The sequence below is a fragment of the Globicephala melas genome, chromosome 16 (assembly GCF_963455315.2).
Source record: "Globicephala melas chromosome 16, mGloMel1.2, whole genome shotgun sequence".
NCBI classification, from domain to species: Eukaryota; Metazoa; Chordata; class Mammalia; order Artiodactyla; family Delphinidae; genus Globicephala; species Globicephala melas.
The window spans coordinates 4,845,174-4,864,735 of NC_083329.1; the positions used below are offsets into that span (position 1 = coordinate 4,845,174).

General features: G+C 44.1%; 1 protein-coding gene across 3 annotated transcripts in view; it reads right to left on the bottom strand.

Moving 5' to 3' along the window:
- Window positions 1-19,562, bottom strand: part of DOCK1 (dedicator of cytokinesis 1) — a 523,633-nt gene that overhangs the window by 62,766 nt on the left and 441,305 nt on the right. For all 3 annotated transcript variants that reach the window (XM_060286253.1, XM_030832075.2, XM_030832074.2), the window contains 5 exons: window positions 14,435-14,520; window positions 14,092-14,248; window positions 7,879-7,919; window positions 6,318-6,408; window positions 2,634-2,753 (listed from right to left, as the gene is read on the bottom strand). In XM_060286253.1, coding sequence (XP_060142236.1) covers window positions 2,634-2,753; window positions 6,318-6,408; window positions 7,879-7,919; window positions 14,092-14,248; window positions 14,435-14,520 — 495 coding nt within the window. The remainder of the gene's footprint in view (window positions 1-2,633; window positions 2,754-6,317; window positions 6,409-7,878; window positions 7,920-14,091; window positions 14,249-14,434; window positions 14,521-19,562) is intronic.

A 19,562-nucleotide genomic window follows, 5' to 3' on the forward strand; every position in this document is an offset into this window, starting at 1 on the left:
TTCTGTGTGGTGAGGGCTGTCCGCCGTGTAGGATGTTGAGTGGCATCCCTGACCTTGACCCACTTGACGCCAGTCACATCCACACCCCCAGGCATGATGACCTGAAAGGGTCCTGGTTGAGAACCACCGTGCTAAACCGAACACGTTCATTGTTTTCCCTCCGTATGAGGCTACTCTGGCTAAAAACAAAACCAAACCCACTTGGTTCCTCAATTTATTATTTATTGAAGGCCAGCTGTCCTGCTGTCCATGAGCACCTCTCATCTGTCCGAAATCACCCTTAAACGCTGAGTATTCACTCCTTTGTTCCTGCATTCTTTCACTGATTTCTTTGTTCATCTAACAAACGCCCCTGTGTTACATGCCCGGCTCTGAGAGTTACATGTCTTGTGAGGGATTGCACGTGTGTGGCCTCTATCTTCACAGAGCTCATGGCCTATGGGAGACTCGCTAAAGAAACACACGTGCAAATCTACTGCTGCAAATTGTGGTTAAGTGCTATACGGGAAAAAAAGAGGCCACTGTGGGCATCGGAGCAGAGGTGACATTAAGCTGGATGAGGACAAATGAGCCAAGGTTAGGAGCAGCAGAGGCCTGCCAGGAAGAGGCAGGAAGGGCTGGGGTGCATGAGGACCCAGATGGGGTGGTGTGGCCAGAATTTAAGGAGCGAGGGAGGGAGGAGAGCTGAGATGTGGTGGGAGAGATCTCGGGGCCAGCGCTGTCAGAGGACGTGAGAACCCACAATGACTATCAGCGAAGGCACACACTCTTTCAGCTCCAAGGACCTCTGGCCCTCAGGCTTCCTGGGCCGCTCTGGGGTCCCACCTCCTCTGGCCCCAGACTTCCTGGGCCGCTCTGGGGTCCCACCTCCTGTCCCTTCCGTAACACCTGATTACCCTTCTCAAAAACATGATAAGCCAGAAAGCCACTGGGGGAAGGAACGGCTCCACTTTTCTAGCAGTCTGTCGAGAAACAGAATTCCCCTGGCTAAGCTAATAAAATTTTAGCAGTTGGCCTTAATTGTGAAACCATCTCATTTCTATGAAGAAATATATTCTGCTTTGCTATAGGACCAGGTATAATTCACAGACCATTTCCAAGTGGTCTCTGGCCAATCCTCATGCTATTCTGAACATTTTGATTTTTGTCCCATGTCAAGGACCCCAGGGAATAAATAAAACACACATGATCTCCTCAAAAGGGTTTGATTTATGTCGACAACCACAAAAAGGGTCAGCCACCATCCTTTCCCGATGTGGGTGCTGCTGGGAGTAGAACTGGGTCCCCCCACCAAAAGATATGTTGAAGTCCTAACCCTTGGTATCTGTGCATGTGACCTTATTTAGAAACAGGGTCTTTGAGCATAATCAAGTTAAGATGAGGTCACACTAGATGGCGTGGGCCCTAAATCCAATAATCGGTGCTCTTAGAAGAGGAAGATTTGGACACAGTGACACACAGGGAAAAAGCCACACGAATACGGAGGCAGAAACTGGAGTGATGTATCTACAAGCCAAGGACTGCCGGCATCACCAGACACTGAGAGGCAGGAAGCAGATTCTCCCCTTAAATCATTCTCTCTCAGAGAGCACGGCCCTGCCGACACGCTGACTTTGGTTTTATAGCCTCCAGAACTGTGAGAGAACAGATTCCTGCCCAGTGGGTAGGCCTACGTTACCGTAGCCCTAAGAAACGAATACAGGTACCGTCGTGGAATTCTCTGGTAACTTTTCTCAAGGTAAAAAAGTAAAAAAAAAAAAAAAAAAAAAAATGGCTGGTAACTGGGATGAGTTAAGAATCCCGAGGAAGGCACAGAATGAGCTTAGAAGCCACTTTAGTGGCAGATTTTAAAAACTTCTTAACTGAAGAAGCCCCCCCCTTTTTTTTTTTTTGCGGTATGCGGGCCTGTCACTGTTGTCGCCCCTCCCGTTGCAGAGCACAGGCTCCGGACGCGCAGGCTCAGCGGCCATGGCTCACGGGCCCAGCCGCTCCGTGGCATGTGGGATCTTCCAAGACCGGGGCACGAACCCGCGTCCCCTGCATCGGCAGGCGGACTCTCAACCACTGCGCCAACAGGGAAGGCCCCCCTTTTTTATTAATAGTTACTATTTATCTGAATCACATGAACTACAGTGATGAGACCTATTACTGGCTGATTAAAATGATGGCAGGTTTCCTTTTAGTAGAAGTCAACAGATTAAATTATTTTGTTTGAGCCAGTTAATGGAGATGCCACCAAAATGAGTGATATTGGTCTTGCCATGGGATTAATATTTTGGTGACAACAGAAAAACGCAAACTGTCAAAGGAAAGCATTAGCTCTAATGTAGCCAGAAATTCCCCCAAATCAGCGTCCCAGCCTGGGTTCTCTCTGGCAAGGACTGTGAAAATACTTGTGCTTTTCAGTTCTAACTTTCAGCAGAGCATCTACAAAAGGGCGATTGATTTTTATTCTTGGTAGGATTTCTACTTAGAAGCGCCAGCGGGAGGGTCCTGCATAAAACCTTCAGATACGCAATCTGTAACAAATTTCTGGTACCACAAACACCATGTGTTAAAAAATGTGTTTACAACGCTGCAAGAAGGTGCACACAAAGAGGAAAACACCAGAAAATTTGCATTTTTTTTTTTACCTTGCCTTTGTCGAAGTAGTGGATGATTTCCTGGTAGAGCCGCTCTTTCAGCTGTCCCTGTGTTGTCGCCTGGTACCCGTCCCGCTGGGTGAGGTGGGCCGCACACACGTCCTCCGACCACTGAGGCAAAAGCAAAGCGTAAGCGGTGCCAGGTGAGGGCATGGCCAGGGCTACCGTTTCCCTACCGTCAGGTCAGAATGCACACAGTAAGCCCTGAATTCAGTGTGGGTGCTCGGGCCATGATTCCGGGGGTCGCTGGAGCTGCTGCCAGCAGGCTGCCGGGTCTGGAATTGAGGGCAGAACCTCTGTGCAGAGGCCTCAAGACGAGTGAAAGAAAGAAGGCGGCAAAGCTCAGTCTACATTCACACAGAAGAGAAACCCGGCAGGTTCTGGACAGCACAGAACTGTCAGCTTGCCCATGATGCCTCGGAACCTTCCAGAAGAATGAGGAACCGGGTGATCTATGGCTGCCTCAAGTGGGGCATCCCTGGGCGGCGGCCTCAGTCCTGTGCTGCTCAACATTTTAATCAACAGCAGAAGGCACATGGATTCCACTTACAGGTCGTAAAGAAAGCTGCTTACAGACAGGGAGGCATCTTGGGATCTTCAGCTCTAGGCACGTTGCCTGTCGCAAAGGCAGGGCTCGGCCAGCGTTTGTGGACGTGACAGTGGACTTACGAGATGAAGGAAGGATGCATCAAAGTGAAGCCAAGCTCATTTGACACCTAAACTCCTAAACTTATGCTCAAGAAATCAACGGCACTAAATATAGGGTTTAATAAACTTCAATATTTGGTGGGGACCTACTATGTGCAAGGCACCAGGTCAAAGATGAGTCAGAAGATGCCTGCCCCAGAGAGAGTGCTATTACAAATTAGAGCACAGTGGTATATAATAACTCTGCAGAAAAGATTTCATGGGCAATTTAAGGGCGGGAGGCAGGACGAGGGGTTCTGCAGAGGCTCCTCGGAGGAAAGAATCAGGATGGGCTCACTCGTCAGTTGGACTCAGGAGGTGGGTCTTGACCCTGTTTTAAGACAGGACAGCGAGGATGCTACCAAGAAAGCAGCGGACTTGCAGGCTGCCTGGACCACAGTGGAGTGGGGTGGGGGGGTCCCCCACTGGACTCAGGGCTGGCCAGGCCACATCTGGAGCAATGGGACCAGCTGTGGTGCCACATTTTAGGGGGCAAGACAAATGGACAGGAACCACTGGGGCAGAGGGCAAAGGCCCCGAGGGACAGGCCTGCAAAAGTGCAAGGCTCCCTAAGAGGCGGGCTCTCACAGCACACATCCCCTCCCACCTTCCCGAAGCCAGAGGGGTTTGGAGCACTCCGTGCTGGACCGCAGGGCTCCAAAGAACAGGGTGAAAGGGCTATGGGGCCAGATGGGCTCTCCGGCACCTGGAGTGTCAAGTAAGAGTGAGAAACCTTTACGCTGCTGCAAATTCTTTCACCTTCAAAGGAGAAGTGTGTAGCCCAACCATAACTGGAGTTACAAACTCAATTAATTGTGGCATTTTCACCACATGGCCAGGTTTCTACTTTTACGAAGGGTAAAAGTAAAATTTTACATGATTCTGAAACGTAACTACAATAAGATAAATAAGAATAAGAAGGTTTGGATGCCAAATAACTTCCTTGGAGTTTAAAATCACCTAAAAAAATACTGAATGGAGAAGCAAAATTCCTTTACACCTTCCACTTAAACAATGAGATGAGATGACTTGGTTGCTAGGCGAAAGGCTGATGTTTTTATTGCCCTTGTTTTTTTTTGACAAAATAGCCTTAACCAAAAAAAGAAGACCCTATTTGAGGATTTTTACTCAATGAACAAGAATATATCAATCATGGTGAAGAATTTTCATAAAGATACAAGTAACATTCTTTAGTACGCTGATTAACCAGCATGAATTCACATTTTCTGCAATATCAAAACATATTTAGGACAAACTGCAAAATGTAATGATGTAAAAGATATGGAGAGCAATTATTTGGCATCTAACTGGAAAATTCAAAACCCCAGTGGAAATGATAATGCAATTGGGCCGACTGATTTGGGTTGTGAAACATCCTTGTACCATTTGTGATAACCCCGTCTGTGCTCAGTAAGTGCAATGATTAAACAAATGATGCTTCATACCCATATATCTATTTTACATTCACACGCCCGTAGAAAAGTTTATGTACTGTGAGAGAGAGTAAGGGTGACCAAGCAGCTTGTCAAGCCCATTTTAATTTCCCTGGTGTAAAAGATATATCTTCGTAGTTTCAAAATCACCTTGTTACTAAAATTTGGGTTTCTAACAAATGAAAGCCATTAGAATTCAAAGTGGGAGGGCTGGTGTGAGATGTCCCAACTGATAACTCTATCTTCATAAATGACAGTCCTTAGGAGAGCTTTATATGGTGCAAAGCCAAAAGGGTACCATGGATGACTACGGATGAGGCATTCAGATTGAAACGAGTCTCATTGTGTTTTCTTTATAAAGGACTCTTGTTTTCAGGCAAAGGTCAATCTCCACACTCCAGTGTCCCTAAAGCAGCTTATGAGTATGCATATCACACAAGCTACTGGAGAGTTCAGGACTGGGCCAAGGGCTAGAAGATTCTTGCTGGGGATTCACTGCCTAACACGGGAAATTCCCTCATCTATCCACCTACCTACCCACATATCCATGCACCCACACATCCGTCCATCCATCCACACAACCATCTATCCACCCACACATCCATCCACCTACACATTCATCCACACATCCATCCATCCATGAATCCATCCATCCATCCACCCACACATCCATCCATCCATCTATCCACACATCCATCCATCCATCCATCCACACATCCACCCATCCACCCACACATCCATCTTGCCATCCATCAATACAAACAACCACCCAGTTATTTACTGTGGGTCCACTCTGTATGACTAACTGGGCTGAAAATGGACATGGGGAGAGCATGAATATATTATGGCAACACACACACACACACACACACACACACACACACACACACACACACACACACACACACACACACACACACACACACACACACACACACACACACACACACACACACACACACACACCAATGCCCAAAGCTATCTGAATAACAAAAGGACACTGAGAGCTGAAAGCTGTCATGCCAGACCTATGCTGAGGGGTAACATCCCCCAGGAGAATCAGGCAGGAAGCCCAACATGAACTGATGGACCAACAGGAGATCTCAATGCAACCGCTTAGAACGCACGGAGAGAAAAGTCATGATCTGGTCCCTACACTCTTTGATAAAATAATGAGAGGTGGGCTCATCCTCTCTCTTAGCTATTGTACCACAGAAGTTCCTTCTTATTGAGGTCGCCCTCCGGCATTACTGGGTCTTGTTGGCAGGAATAAGGAATCACAGAATCTCTAACTCACTGCTGACAGACCAATCATGGGTGTTTAAGATGCTCAGTGATAACTTGCTCTGACATCTTGTCCAATTTGCATTCAGGAGAGCCAAATCTATACTCAAAGTACTTCTTAACTATCTTTGTTTATGTCACTGCATTAAGTCAACATCCCTAAAATCTTAAGTTCTAGGTTTACTGAAATTTGTCGTGGAAAAATCAAACGTTAAATGATCTTATAATTTATAACGACAGGATCATGAAAGTATATGGTAAGTTTTACTACCTTCAGAAGCTTCGCATGGAGAAGCAAGGTATAGGCTGCTTCAGTGTAGTTATCACATTCCTTGTGCAGGTCACAGAGCTTGTACAAATACCTGAGACGATAAAACACAGGTACATTCTTAAAGCATCACCAAATAATTTGTGTTGAGAATTGCAAGAGCTAAATTCTACCTTCAACAGTAAGTCATCTCTATACTTTCCTTTTACGATCTTCACAATGAATAATGCCTTGGAAGCTTCTGGTACACGAAGCACTAAGAAAAACCAACCAGAGTAATACACAGTAGATATATTTTTAAAATTTAAGTCCTCTCTTTTCAGGACAAAACTGAAGGTGGCACAAGGAGGTGGAATTATACTTCAAGGTCTCTCATTCTTTCTCATCTTTTCCAGAGTTTTCTTTCTTGCAATTGAAATGAGAGCACACAATGTTTGATTGTGATTTCTTACACTTCTATTGAGTCCAAATACACACACACACAAGATCCATAATAATACAAAACCATAAGAATAAAGAGCTCCAACGATCACAGCGAACGTGATCAAAAGAATGCCTCTGCCATAAAGAAATATAAGTTGCTTTTCTAATATAAAGCAACCTACATTTTTTTTTGTATACACTTTTTTTTAACATCTTTATTGGAGTATAATTGCTTTACAATGGTGTGTTAGTTTCTGCTTTATGACGAACTGAATCAGCTATACATATACATATATCCCCATATCTCTTCCCTCTTGCATCTCTCTCCCTCCCACCACAGCCTACATTTTGGATAAAAGAAACTGATTGTTTTCCTCAAGGTTTATTATAGTCACATGGTACTGTTTTTAAAGGACAAAGTTAAAAAGTCTTAGAAATCAAAAGTTAGAAAATCATGTTTTTGTTTACTCTTTATACAAATAAATACACTAGAGACTTAACAAAAAAAGAAAGAAAATAATGCTTAATGTAACTAAGATTCATCATTAAACTCTAATGCCACGTGGATTATATAATTATTCTGGTCTCGTAAGTGGTAATCTTGCTAAAATTTGACACTGGCCCCTAAGAGTGACCAAGAAGAAGAGGGTACCAATCACAGCCCACCACCCTAGAGAAAAAGGCAAGTGAAGGAGAAAAATCCAGAAGAAAGTATGAAACTTGAGAATTTGGTACCCAGGTAAGAAGAGACTGAAAATTTATACTATTGCCTTATTTCTGATAAGTTAAGACTGGACTTCTCATTTGATCACATGGCTTACTGCGAAACAATAAAATTTGTGGCAGTGCCTTTGATCTAAAGGGCCATAAGGGTCAGTCAAAAGGAATAAAAACCCTGTGAAATAATAATTTTCTTCTGAGCTGGCTAAGGATGCCCCCCCACCCCAAATCTCCGCGTCGGCACGGACAGACTGCACCAGGCCTGACGATGCTTCTGGGAGCTCCACCAAATTCAAACTCGAGCCGTCACGATTTCCTACAAGACCAACCCCTGTGGCTATACAACACTCTTTAGCACGGATGTGACAAACAGCCACCATTAAACAGGCCGAGGGTGCAGACGGGCCAGACGCCCACATACCTGATATACATTTCTTCTCTTTCAATCTCTTTGTAGAAATTCTGAAAAATCAAACCACAACACTGTGTTAAGAAACCTGTTCTATAAAAGGTGTCACATACACGTTAAAAATCCACAGTTCTTCAACGTGTGTCAAACACAGCCAGATGGACCCAGATCTTCGGATATGAACCATAAATTCACATGAAATGCAAAAACACCTTACACTGTTCTTCATTTTTTTTTTTTTGGCTGGCGGGGGGTGATTCTAACGAATAAATTTCCTATACTTTAAACAGTGTAGCGTGTATATGTTAATCCCAAACTCCTATTTTATCCCTGCGCCCCCCCTTCCCGTTTGGTAACCATAAGTTTGTTTTCTAAATCTGTGAGTCTATTTCTGTTTTGTAAAAAAGTTCATCTGTATCATTTTTTTAGATTTCACATATAAATGATATCATATATCTTTCTCCATCTGACTTACTTAGTATGATAATAACTAGGTCCACCCATGTTGCTGCAAATGGCATTATTTCATTCTTTTTTATGGCTGAGTAATATTCCGTTGTGTATATATATATCACATCTAAATAGATAACCAACAAGAACCTACTGTATAACACAGGGAACTATACTCAATATCTTGTCATAAGCTATAATGGAAAAGAATCTATATATTCAGATATATATAGACCTGAATCACTTTGCTGTATACCTGAAACTAACACAACATTGTAAATCAACTCTATTTCAGTAAAACAAAAAGGAAACAAAAAACATGCTTGGCAACCAATTTTTAAAAATTAAAAAATAAAATAAACGCTGTGATGGCTTAAATCTACTTCTGTCATTTGAAAGTCACCTGTTTTCAGTTAAAACAAAGGATTACCGAAAGATATGATATCTTCACCATTCTTAACCATTGTAATCTCATTAGAAGCGAACAAAAAATTTTTGGAATAAGCATCATCAACATGATTTAAAGCATGCTGGGTCTAGCCTCACTCACCAAGAGCCACAAGAAGGCAACGTGGCATTGTAGACCTGATGTCCAACACAGTAGCCACGAGCCACATGTATTCAAATAGAAAGTCAATTTAATTCAAATTGCATGAAGTTAAAAATTCACTTCCTCAGTTGCACTTGCCACACACTTTTGAGTGCTCAATATCCGTATGGAGCCAGTGCTACTGTCTTGAATAGTGTAGATACAGAGCACCTCCATTATCAAGAAATTTCTATCGAAAAGCGCTGATCTAGACAGACCTTCCAAAACACAGTGAGAAAACTGGTTGCTGCTTAAAAAACACCTCGTGTACAGCATTGATAAGAGGAAGGTTACTTAGCAGATTATCAACAATAGGCTAATTCTACATATTGTAAACTATTTTCAGGATGTGCATAAATATTTCTATTACAATTACATTTCTTAATGTGAAATCTCTACAAACACTCTAAAATCTTTTATCGTTCACGAGGCACCAGAAAGGTGCAGAACAGTCACCTAACAGGGCCTAAAGTATGGAAACACCATTGCCGCTTTCAATGTGAAATTTAGCACCTGCGCACCATGTCAGAACTCTAGAACGGGGGCCTGAGATAACTAGTGAATAGCACCATCATAAAGGCATGCCATTACCCAAGAAGATGAAACAGCCTGTTTCATTTCATTAGCCAAAGAAAGACACTGCTTCCACAATTGATCTCTCTGAAAAGAAATCATAAACAAACGCAGAGAGTAAGCGGGGGCGCGTTTAGAAAGACGCGCCGAGATTTTCACATTCTGCAGCACCTGAGATTTGCGTGTCCTCTGGTTCGTGTGCTGTGTCTGGGTAATGAGGATATTTTCAGCTGACGGCTCGGAGCGATGTAACAAAGGGAACCTACATCAAAGGCAGAGGATGAGCCCTTCACTTCCAACTCACCAGTATTTACACGCTACGATTTCACACCACCCTCTTCTGCACTCCTATTTTTAATCCTTTCCTAAGCTTTTGATCATTCTCCTCTACAATTTCACAACGGGGATATCATGCGACTTTCCTCCCTCTCTCCGAGATACGGAAGTGTCTTCTATTCCCTGCCTGCTCTGCGTTCTATTCCCTGCCTAGGACTTCAAAGCCTCCCTAGAACTGAAGGACGTTCATCTCAAATCCCAATTTCTTTATAAAACTTTTTCTTTCTTTATGTAAAAGTTCACACTGCTCGGTGCCCCACTTCTGGCCTCTGCGGGCATCCTCCCACCCCCCGTGGGCCTCTCCGCACCAGGGCTGACACCTGTCCAAGCAACCCTATTGGGACTAGGTCTCCAATTCCAGTCCAGTGCTATGCGTTGATCTTTCAGAGCGCAAGCATTTTCACTGTATTTCAATTTTGTACTCCTTCATAACTAAGACACATCCTAAGAGTTTTAGAATTCTAGTTGGAACCACCTTAATTAGCCTGTAAAGGGGCCATGAAGGACCTAACTTATGTCTGTAGAACAATGGTTCTACCATTCTTGGGTATGAATATGTTGATAATTGCATAGAAGAGCCAGGTGACACACAACAAATCGTGAACCAGTAATTAAAGACTGCATGATTATGAGGTGACGATGAAATGCCACTTAATTACAAATACGCATTTTGCCTAGCGGGAACCATGATCCAGTACACATGCAGACTTGCTTGCAGAGGTACGTCTAAAGGACTAGGCCGCTGGGCAGAATCACAGCCCCTGTCTCTCATTTTTTAATTTTAATTTGTTTTTTACGTGATAGGAAGAGTAGGACATTAACGAGCCCACACAACTTAGAATGTTCCACTAACTCTATTTAAAAAAAAAAATAGCACTGGTCTTAAAGGAAATTTTGCAATGAGCTTACATTTATTTATTGATGAATAAATCTTACGTTCTTCATTTTTTAACCTTAGGATTTCAAGGGGATTTCTGCTTAGTGATCAGTTGAGTACATTTTGTATGTTTCTAGATGTATGTTTATGCATCCACACTCATCTAGAGATGGATAGACATATTCACTTCTATGAAACTCTATTTGTTTCACAAGAAAAGTACCAGGAGAAAAGGTAAAAATGGACCCAGAAGTTAGAAATATATTGATATGATGAAATGTTCTTGGCAGTGAATATTAAGAGACAGAACATCTATCTGTAAAAATCCGTTTTTGTTCTCTGTAATCCATAGATCTCTATTTTTTAAATGAAAGAATTGTGATAGTCTGGGATCCATCTTATCCTCCCCAGGAAACAGTTAAGAATAGAACACTTGACTCTTCCCAGAATGATTCAGGATGTTTCAAGCTGAAGGAAGTGAATGATGTCCGATAATCTCAGGATGAGAGAGGAACACACCATAACGTCAGGAACTGTGATCTCAGGTGTCCTCACAGGACCTTATTTTTCTGACCCTGATTCTGATTCTGATTCTGAGTCTGATTCTGATAAAAGGCCCCCATTCAGAGCCTGTCACCATTTCTCCACTAGGTTTTGCATCCTGGTGAGCATGAAAGATCCTGCTTGAAACAAACGGTAGCCAAGCATCAAAGGTGGAAACCTAATCGACATGATAATAATTCTTCCTTCTGGACACAAATGGGCCTTTTGGGTCCCTTAAAGCTCAGAGGTAGCACTAGAAAAGTATGTCCGTGGTAGGGAATGTTTTTGAAAAGGTTTCTGTTTCTCTCCTGCAGAAAGACACTGATTTCTATTTCGTGTTAACCACACTGGCATCATCAAAATAAATTCCTACGGACAGAGGCAAGAATGCAGGAAGACAACAGAGCAAGAGCCAGGCTCGTTCCTGAGCAAAGGATCGAGGCCCTTACCTGGGGCAGAGCTCGCTGCCGCCCTAGCACAGTCAGGCTACAGGTGGATGGCGAGGCAAACATAGCCAGTGGGCCAGATCTCAGGGATGGACGCCAGTAACTCCTACAGTGGCCCCGGACCCTTATGATGCACATGCAAACATATTTAGATGTTTCAAGCTCACTGATTCTTTCCTCAGCCATGTCCAGTCTACTGTTAAGTCCAAAGGCATTCTTCATTCTGCAAGCGTCTAGCATTTTCTCTTTGATACGTTCTTAGAATTCCCATCTTTCAGCTTACATTACCTGTTCTTCCATAATGTCTACTGTTTCTATTAGTGCCCTTAGCTTCTTTATCATGGTCATGTTAAGTGCCCAGTATGATCATTCTAAGACCTCTAAAGCCATGTCCAAGTCCAGCTGTGATGTCCTGTCTCTTCAAACTGTGTCTTTTTTTTCCTTTAAGACACCTTGTTATTTTATGTTGAAAGTGGCCATGATGTACTGGGTAAAAGGAGTCCAGTACCAGCTCCAGTGCTAGTTTCTGCTCCGGGAGGCTGTGATTCTCCGTATCACAGTTTTGGGAGCAGGCGTTTTCCCTGTGGATCGAAGAAGAGTTGTTGATTTTCAGTTTGCCAGCTTTTTTCTTGTGGTGAGGATAGGAGTAACGACTTCCAAGCCCCTTTTACATACTGGACCAGAAACTAGAAGTGCCCCGTGTTTAGATTTTCAAGGAAAAAAAAAAAACAACAAATAAAACCTGCTCTGGAAGTTTCAGCGGCCGGCTCGTCGTGGCAAAGCTCAGATTCGGTGTTGACAATGAAGTAGATGGAAGGTGAAAAATATTCCTTTTTGTTTATCTTTTTAATCCAAACATCTCTCGTGATTTTCAACAATGAATGATGTGGCCTGCTCCTCCTGGCACAAAAGTCCACTCCCATAAGTTCAAACCGCCTACAAGTCCGTACAAATGGGGGAAGTCAGGGCAGGGCAACCACCCGCTATCCAACAACCAGGTGGTGGAGAGGACACCCCAGAGAAGGAAAGAGAAGAAACCAGGCACAGTGTTTCCTTGCATTCCTGCGTTGGGACAGGCGGGGGAAATTGAGGAAAACCCTACCAGGGCCAGGAGTCTGCTTATCTAGCGTCTAGGAAGCAGCAGGGGAGGAAGATGCAGAGAGATGCAGAGAGCTCTGGAGCCAGACGTTGTGGTCACGTGGTTCCTGAGAGCCACGAGGCCAACCAGCCATGCCCTGCAGCTGAGCTTGTCGTAAAGCTTCCTGGAAGTTCATCGCCCTGAAGCATGCCTGACGTACCACAACTACGTCAAAAACCGATGTCCACAGAGCCTGACCATGGCACAGTGACAGCAGCTGTGCAAGACACCAGTGGATGGCAGTGGTCAAGTTCACCCAAGCCATCACGTGGCCACGCATGAGTTTCTTATGGCTGCCATAACAAATTACCACAACCTCGGGGACTTAAAACAATAGCTCTGCGTTCTCTTTCGGTTTTGGAGGCCTGAGTCTGAAACCCAGGGGTCAGCAGGGCCACGTGCCCTCTGAAGGGACTAGGGGAGCTTCCTTCCTGCCCCTCCAGCGTCCAGCGGCTCCAGGCGTTCCTTGGCTTGTGGCCACGTCACTCCCATCTCTGCCCCTCTCTTCACGTGGTCTTCTGCTCTGGGTCTCTGTCTTCTCCTTTTCTGCCTCTTATAAAAATACTTGTCATGGGCTTCCCTGGTGGCGCAGTTATTGAGAGTCTGCCTGCCGATGCAGGGGACACGGGTTCGTGCCCCGGTCCGGGAAGATCCCACATGCCGCGGAGGGGCTGGACCCGTGAGCCATGGTCACTACGCCTGCGCGTCCGGAGCCTGTGCTCCGCGACGGGAGAGGCCACAACAGTGAGGCCCGCGTACCGCAAAAAAAAAAAAGAAAAAAATACTTGTCATCAGATTTAGGGCCCACCTGGGTAATCCAGGACGGTCTCATCTCAAGATCTCTGACTTAATCACATCTGCTAGGAGCCTGTTTTTCCAAACAAGGTCACGTTCACAGGTTCTGAGGATGAGGATGTGTGACCTTTCAGAGACCACCATTTGACCCACTACGGGACATGTTTACAGTCTCCTAGTAATGAAACATTTAGGATCTGTAATCAGTGAGGGTGCTCCCCTGCTTACAAAATAAGATGGCTCATCATTCTGAACCAGGGGAAGAACAGTGTGAAAACACCCAGAAGGAAGATGATTTTGCTGACGTGCTTAAAGCAGATATGCAAACAGTTCTTCCTTCCTCCTTCCCTCCCACAGCCAAGGAAACAGGCTGTGTCCTGCTCTGCAAAGCTCCGTGGCCACAGCTTTCACAAGGCTTTGAACTTCTGGTTCAATCTCCGGCTTCCTGGGAAGACCGGGTATTTAACTTTTCACTCACCAGCACGTTGACAGTGCAGCTCATGCGATTTTCTTTGTTCTCATCATGCATGATGGTCCTGTAATCCAGAAGTCTTTCCATCAGGTGCACGACGAGCTTTACAAAAGTTTCTCCCGTCTTGGCAAGGTACTTGTGCTTCCTGCAGTGCTCTAAGAGACTGAAAAATAATCACACACACCTTGTTAATCACACTCAGCAAAAGAAATTTGACTTAGGTGCAATTTAAAATATCTTCCATTATTAACACTTTTTAATTATTTCTGGGCTACAGAGTTCATTGTCGTCTAATTACAGTCTCTCTGTCTCTATTCTGACATAAATCCCACTGTTGATCAACACTTACATTTTATCAAATAACACTTTGTACTGCTCATCGCCTCTACCTCCTTCCACTTCATGATCCAGCTTGGTGATGATCTCATTTTCAAACTATAATTAAACAGAGAAAGCGTAAATGATCAGCATGGTGGATATTTCATTTCGTGACTTGAGCGTCAATAATACATAAATCGCCGACAGATCATCATCGGAGAGTTGCCCTACACCTTTGAAGCCTGATCTCATTTAAGAGCTGTCCTTCCTGAACTCCTGGCGGTTTCTGATGAGCCCCTGTCACAGAGGGAATCTTTCATTTCCTTCCCTGGTTAATGAAGCCTCGATGCATATTCTGATCACAGGAGAAAGAGCCAGAGAAAGACAGACAAGGAAACTGTAGGGAAGAAAAATCAAGGAGCAACATGAAAACACATCCCAAACGGCATCTTTATGAACAAGTAACGGTTAAAATAGCTCCTTGGTTCTCGGAAAAGAACAGATGCTGTGTCACTTGCCCACAGAGTTCTCTGCAATCTGAAAACAGGGAAAGGGCCACTTCCCTGCCACTCCTTGATGGGTCCCAGCGAAACATCTCACTCTGGGTGAGAAACAGAATAAAAAGCAAGAGGGGCAATGCCTTTCAGACAGACCAGCAGGCACCTCAAAAAGGTCCAGCCCAGGCCTTTCCTCGAATTCCCCAAAGCTTCTGATGAGACTTCCGGAATATCATGGTGGGAAAGGATCCTCACAACTGATGGTCTCTCTGTCTCATGCTTTCAGGAAAACTCTAAATTCTGGAGAAGAGAGACTCTCTAAAATGTTTTCACAGAGGTCATGGACCCCATGGCTGATCAGGCTGGAAATAACTACCGCAATAATGATGGACATGCATCCCCAACCTCGCTGCCCAGTCCCCCATCCCTGGCAAAATTCAGAGCCACCTCGGTACTGGGACTCTGGCCAGGTGAGTGCCCCTGTTGCAAGGGGGTCCTGCAGTTACTCATGGATGTGGGCCTGGTAGGAAGAAGGGGCTGCAAGAGCTTTAGTTCCCTAGAGATGGAGGGACCCACACTGAACCGAAAGAAGATGGGCAAAGGAGGAACTGAAGGAAACAACAGCTGAATTCAGGGTTCACAAAGCAAGCAGACCATGGCATGTATGCAAGGGTCTCTGGGATCCCTTTTTTTAAAAGATTTTATCGATGCATAGTTGATTTACAATGTTGTGTTAATTTCTGCTGTATGGCAAAGTGACTCAGTCATACATATATATATATATTCTTTTTCATATTCTTTTCCATGATGGTTTATCACAGGATATTGAATATAGTTCCCCGTACTATACAGTAGGACCTTTTCGTTTATCCATTCTCTATATAATAGTTTGCGTTTGCTAATCCCACACTCCCAATCCTTCCCTCCCCCACCCCTCTCAAGTCTGTTCTCTATGTCTATGAGTCTGTTTCTGTTTCGTAGATAGGTTCATTTGTGTCATATTTTAGATTCCACATACAAGTGATATTAGATGGTATTTGTCTTTCTCTTTCTGACTTATTTCACTTTGTATGATCATCTCTAGTGGGATCCCTGTGAAATACATGCTCAGACGTTGCTTCCCCAGGCAACTATTACTCGGATCCCTTAAGGATTTAAGCTGCGTGAGAGAAAGAATTTTCTTCTCTCTTGGTCACTGCTGTATACCCAACCCCTAGGACAGCACCTGAGATGGATGCTCTAATGGGATGAATGTGCTATGTGCACATCAATATATTGGATAGAGTTGGTGTTAAACTGAAGCTGGGGAGGACTGAATAGGGCCCCAAAGGAGTAGGCCAGTAGGTTGCTAAGACACAACCTGTTCTCTTGGCCACACAAGCCAAGTGGTGAACACATTCTTCGAAGTGCTTGTAACAGGTCCACCAGGCACCGTCTACTGCACTGGGGACCCAGGGCACAGCTGCTGCAGTGTCAGCTGGTTGTGGACCCTGGGAAGCAGAAGGCAAGGGGGCTGGTGAGACCCAAGGAGGGGCCTCAGAGCGTGACCTTGATTGGGGCACGCTGCCTGAAGCCACAATTTCATCACGCTACAGATGAAACAGAGGCTTAAAGCAGGACTGGAGAGAAGTATTGATTCTTGCTTGACATCAAGGACTCAGCAACATCACAAAAACTAGGACTTCAGTGAATCCCTGCAATTCTCTGCTCCGTTGCCTCCTCCCCCAAATAAACACCCTCTTTGATTCTGTTGGGCTTAAGTTCAGGGACTTTAGGAACAGAGAAAAAATCATAGTTCTATTGAAGAAGAAAGCATGAGTTGCTTTCTTTTTGTTCACCTGAGGTCTCATGATAAGGACTTTTACTATATAATAACAACCTTTGGATACTAACCCGCTATTACTCTGTTCCTTACAGAAAAAAATTCTGCAAAAGGCGGTTCTTCTTGGAAACTAGCACAAGAGAGATGGCTTGCCACTAGACCAAACGTTGGCAGCCCCATCTTCCATGATGGGAATGCCAAATATTAAGTGGTGAGTGCTGATTCTTCAGAAGAAATAATCGAGAGACAAAATAAGACTAAATTTAATTAAAACATATGATTCCATTCCACACACGTTTAAGGAGCATACAACAAAGAAGGCTTAGAGAATGAAGAAAAAAACATACCTTATCCTAACACTGGCGAGCACACACTGGCGTTTCAAACTGCTCATCTCTAGTTAATCAGACGGTATTTGCATTTGGAGGCTCTACTTTCTGGAAATGGCATGTTTTCTCTGCTTCCACACAAACCTCACTGTCACAAACAAGGGCAATAAAGGAAGCTCCAGCTCCTTAAAGTATACGCTGCTTATCAAATTTTGACTGATGAATTTAACGTTTTCTAAAAAGAGCGGATGAATGATAAGTAAATCAGAAGAACACAGCTGATTCTAATTTTACTAACCTCTAGTCTAAACTCTGTAATTTGCACAAACACCTGGCAACTCTACTCCGTTTATCAGCAAGGATTCAATTCCACAGATCTGCAGCCAGCCTCGAATTCTAGGGCCTTCGGTAATTTCTACAGCATACACTAGAATCAGTTTGCTCCTGTGCTGTGAACTGTTATCATAATCAGGATTAAATGATCCTGTCCAAATAAATTGGAGAAAGTAACTGCTGAGAGAGGAGAGCTGGTTTTATAAAAATTATGCTTATTATCTTACTTGCAAATGCATGGTGTCTGGTAATTTGCAAAAGGATTCTCTATGGTTAGGATAAAATTAGCGAGGGTTTACTGTGTTGCTCAAAAGGTAGCAGAGGCTCAGTCATGTGATAAGCAAAATCATTATCTTTTCCTCTCTTTTCTGAAACACTAATATTGCTTCGAAAAGATCCACAGGGTGTCCAACTTAAAATATTGAGCAGAGCGTCTCTAAGCATCTGATACCAGCAGCCCTCTGAGAATATGAAACACAAGAGGCCACGTAGATAGGGCTTTTCAGAAGGTTGCTATTAAGCTGAACACAGCTGAGGATGTCTGGGTCAGGGGTGGAGGGAGCCATGCTCTCAGGGGTAATGTACTAACATCATCGTTAATTCAATTAACTTAGAACCATTGCTTTCACCACTCAGTGCCACTGCGAACCATGGGTTATTGGCTCCAATTTAGGAGATCATGGGGTGAAGGGTCTCAGCAGTGGATAATCCAAAAGCCAGTTCTCCTTGGTTTGGAATGCATCATTTCTGTTGGGGCTTAGATTTACCATTCTTGCTATAATGCATTTATAAGTGTATAAAAACCAGGCTTGCATTCTCCAGGCATCCAGGGACACATTTACAGTAGAGATCTGGGGTTATGTCAGAGCAAGGGAGGCCCAGGATGGAAAGGTTTGCACAAATAACCCACCACGTGGGTAAAGCGCTTAGAGGTTACCAAGAGCTGGGAGAAAGCTGAGCTCTAGGACCGCGGTCAGCTTAGTGCATTAGCGAAAGGGTTTCTTTCGAAACCCTTTATTAATAACCCTAAATAATAACCTAAATAACCCTAAATTATTCGCAACTAATCCTGGGTGCAGGAATGCTTCTTTTTATTGCGCTTTGCATTACTGTGTCTTTTAGAAATTGAAGGTTTGTGCATTGAGCAAGTCTACTGGTGCCCTTTTTCAAACAGCCTTTGCTCACTTTGTGTCTCTATGTCATATTTTGGTAATTCTTGCAATATTTCAAACCCTCCAGCAGCCTTTACAGCTAGCTGAAGGCTCAGATGATGGTTAGCATTTTTCAGCAATAAAGTAGTTTTTAATTTTTAGCAATGAAGTATTTTTAATTAAAGTATTGCTTTTTTAGACATAATACTATTGCACACTTAAGAGACTACAGCATAGCGTAAACAACTTTTATATGCACTGGGAAACCAAAAACTTCATGTGATTCGCTTTATTGAGATTTCCCTTTATTGCAGCGGTCTGGAAACAAACCTACAATATCTCCTGGGTCTGCCTGTATGGGTGCACTTTGCCCTACTCTCTGTTTTTTAAGAAAAGCTTCTCACAAGGTTCTGGAGGTAGGACCATGGTTTTAGACCACCCCGTAGTATTAGAGAGATTGGGAAATTAGATGCTCTTTGGTTCTGCACCCCCCGTTGGAATTGTCCAATCCAACAGCACTGCAGAACCGTGCCCTTCTCTTTAGCATCACTGGAGGGGCTGCGGGGGAGAAAGGCAATGAACTGTGTCTGTGTGGATCACATGGCCAAGAAGAGGGCACTGGCCTGGCAGAGAGCAGCCTGGTTCTCTGACACCTGTGGGGCTCCGGGCTCACATGCTGACACCCGAAATGTAACTGATCCCCCCAAATCTATCACTCAGCCTTTAATCCTTGTGCTCAGACACACTAGTATTTTGATGTATATTGCATTCCTCTTGCTTAACCACTCTGTAAACTTAATTACACACTTAATTAATCTCTGGCACTCCATATCCCATATTCTAAAATCCCCACATCCTTCTACGTCTAACAAGCGGGCAGCTCAGTGACCTTGAAGCTTTTGTGAAATACTCAGGAGCCTAGAGGTCCCAAGCCCTAGACCTGCAGCAGCCTGGCAGGGGAACTGGCTGCTACACCTGGCAACACCTTGGACAGGTGTAGCTGTGCCCCACTGCTATACAACCCAGA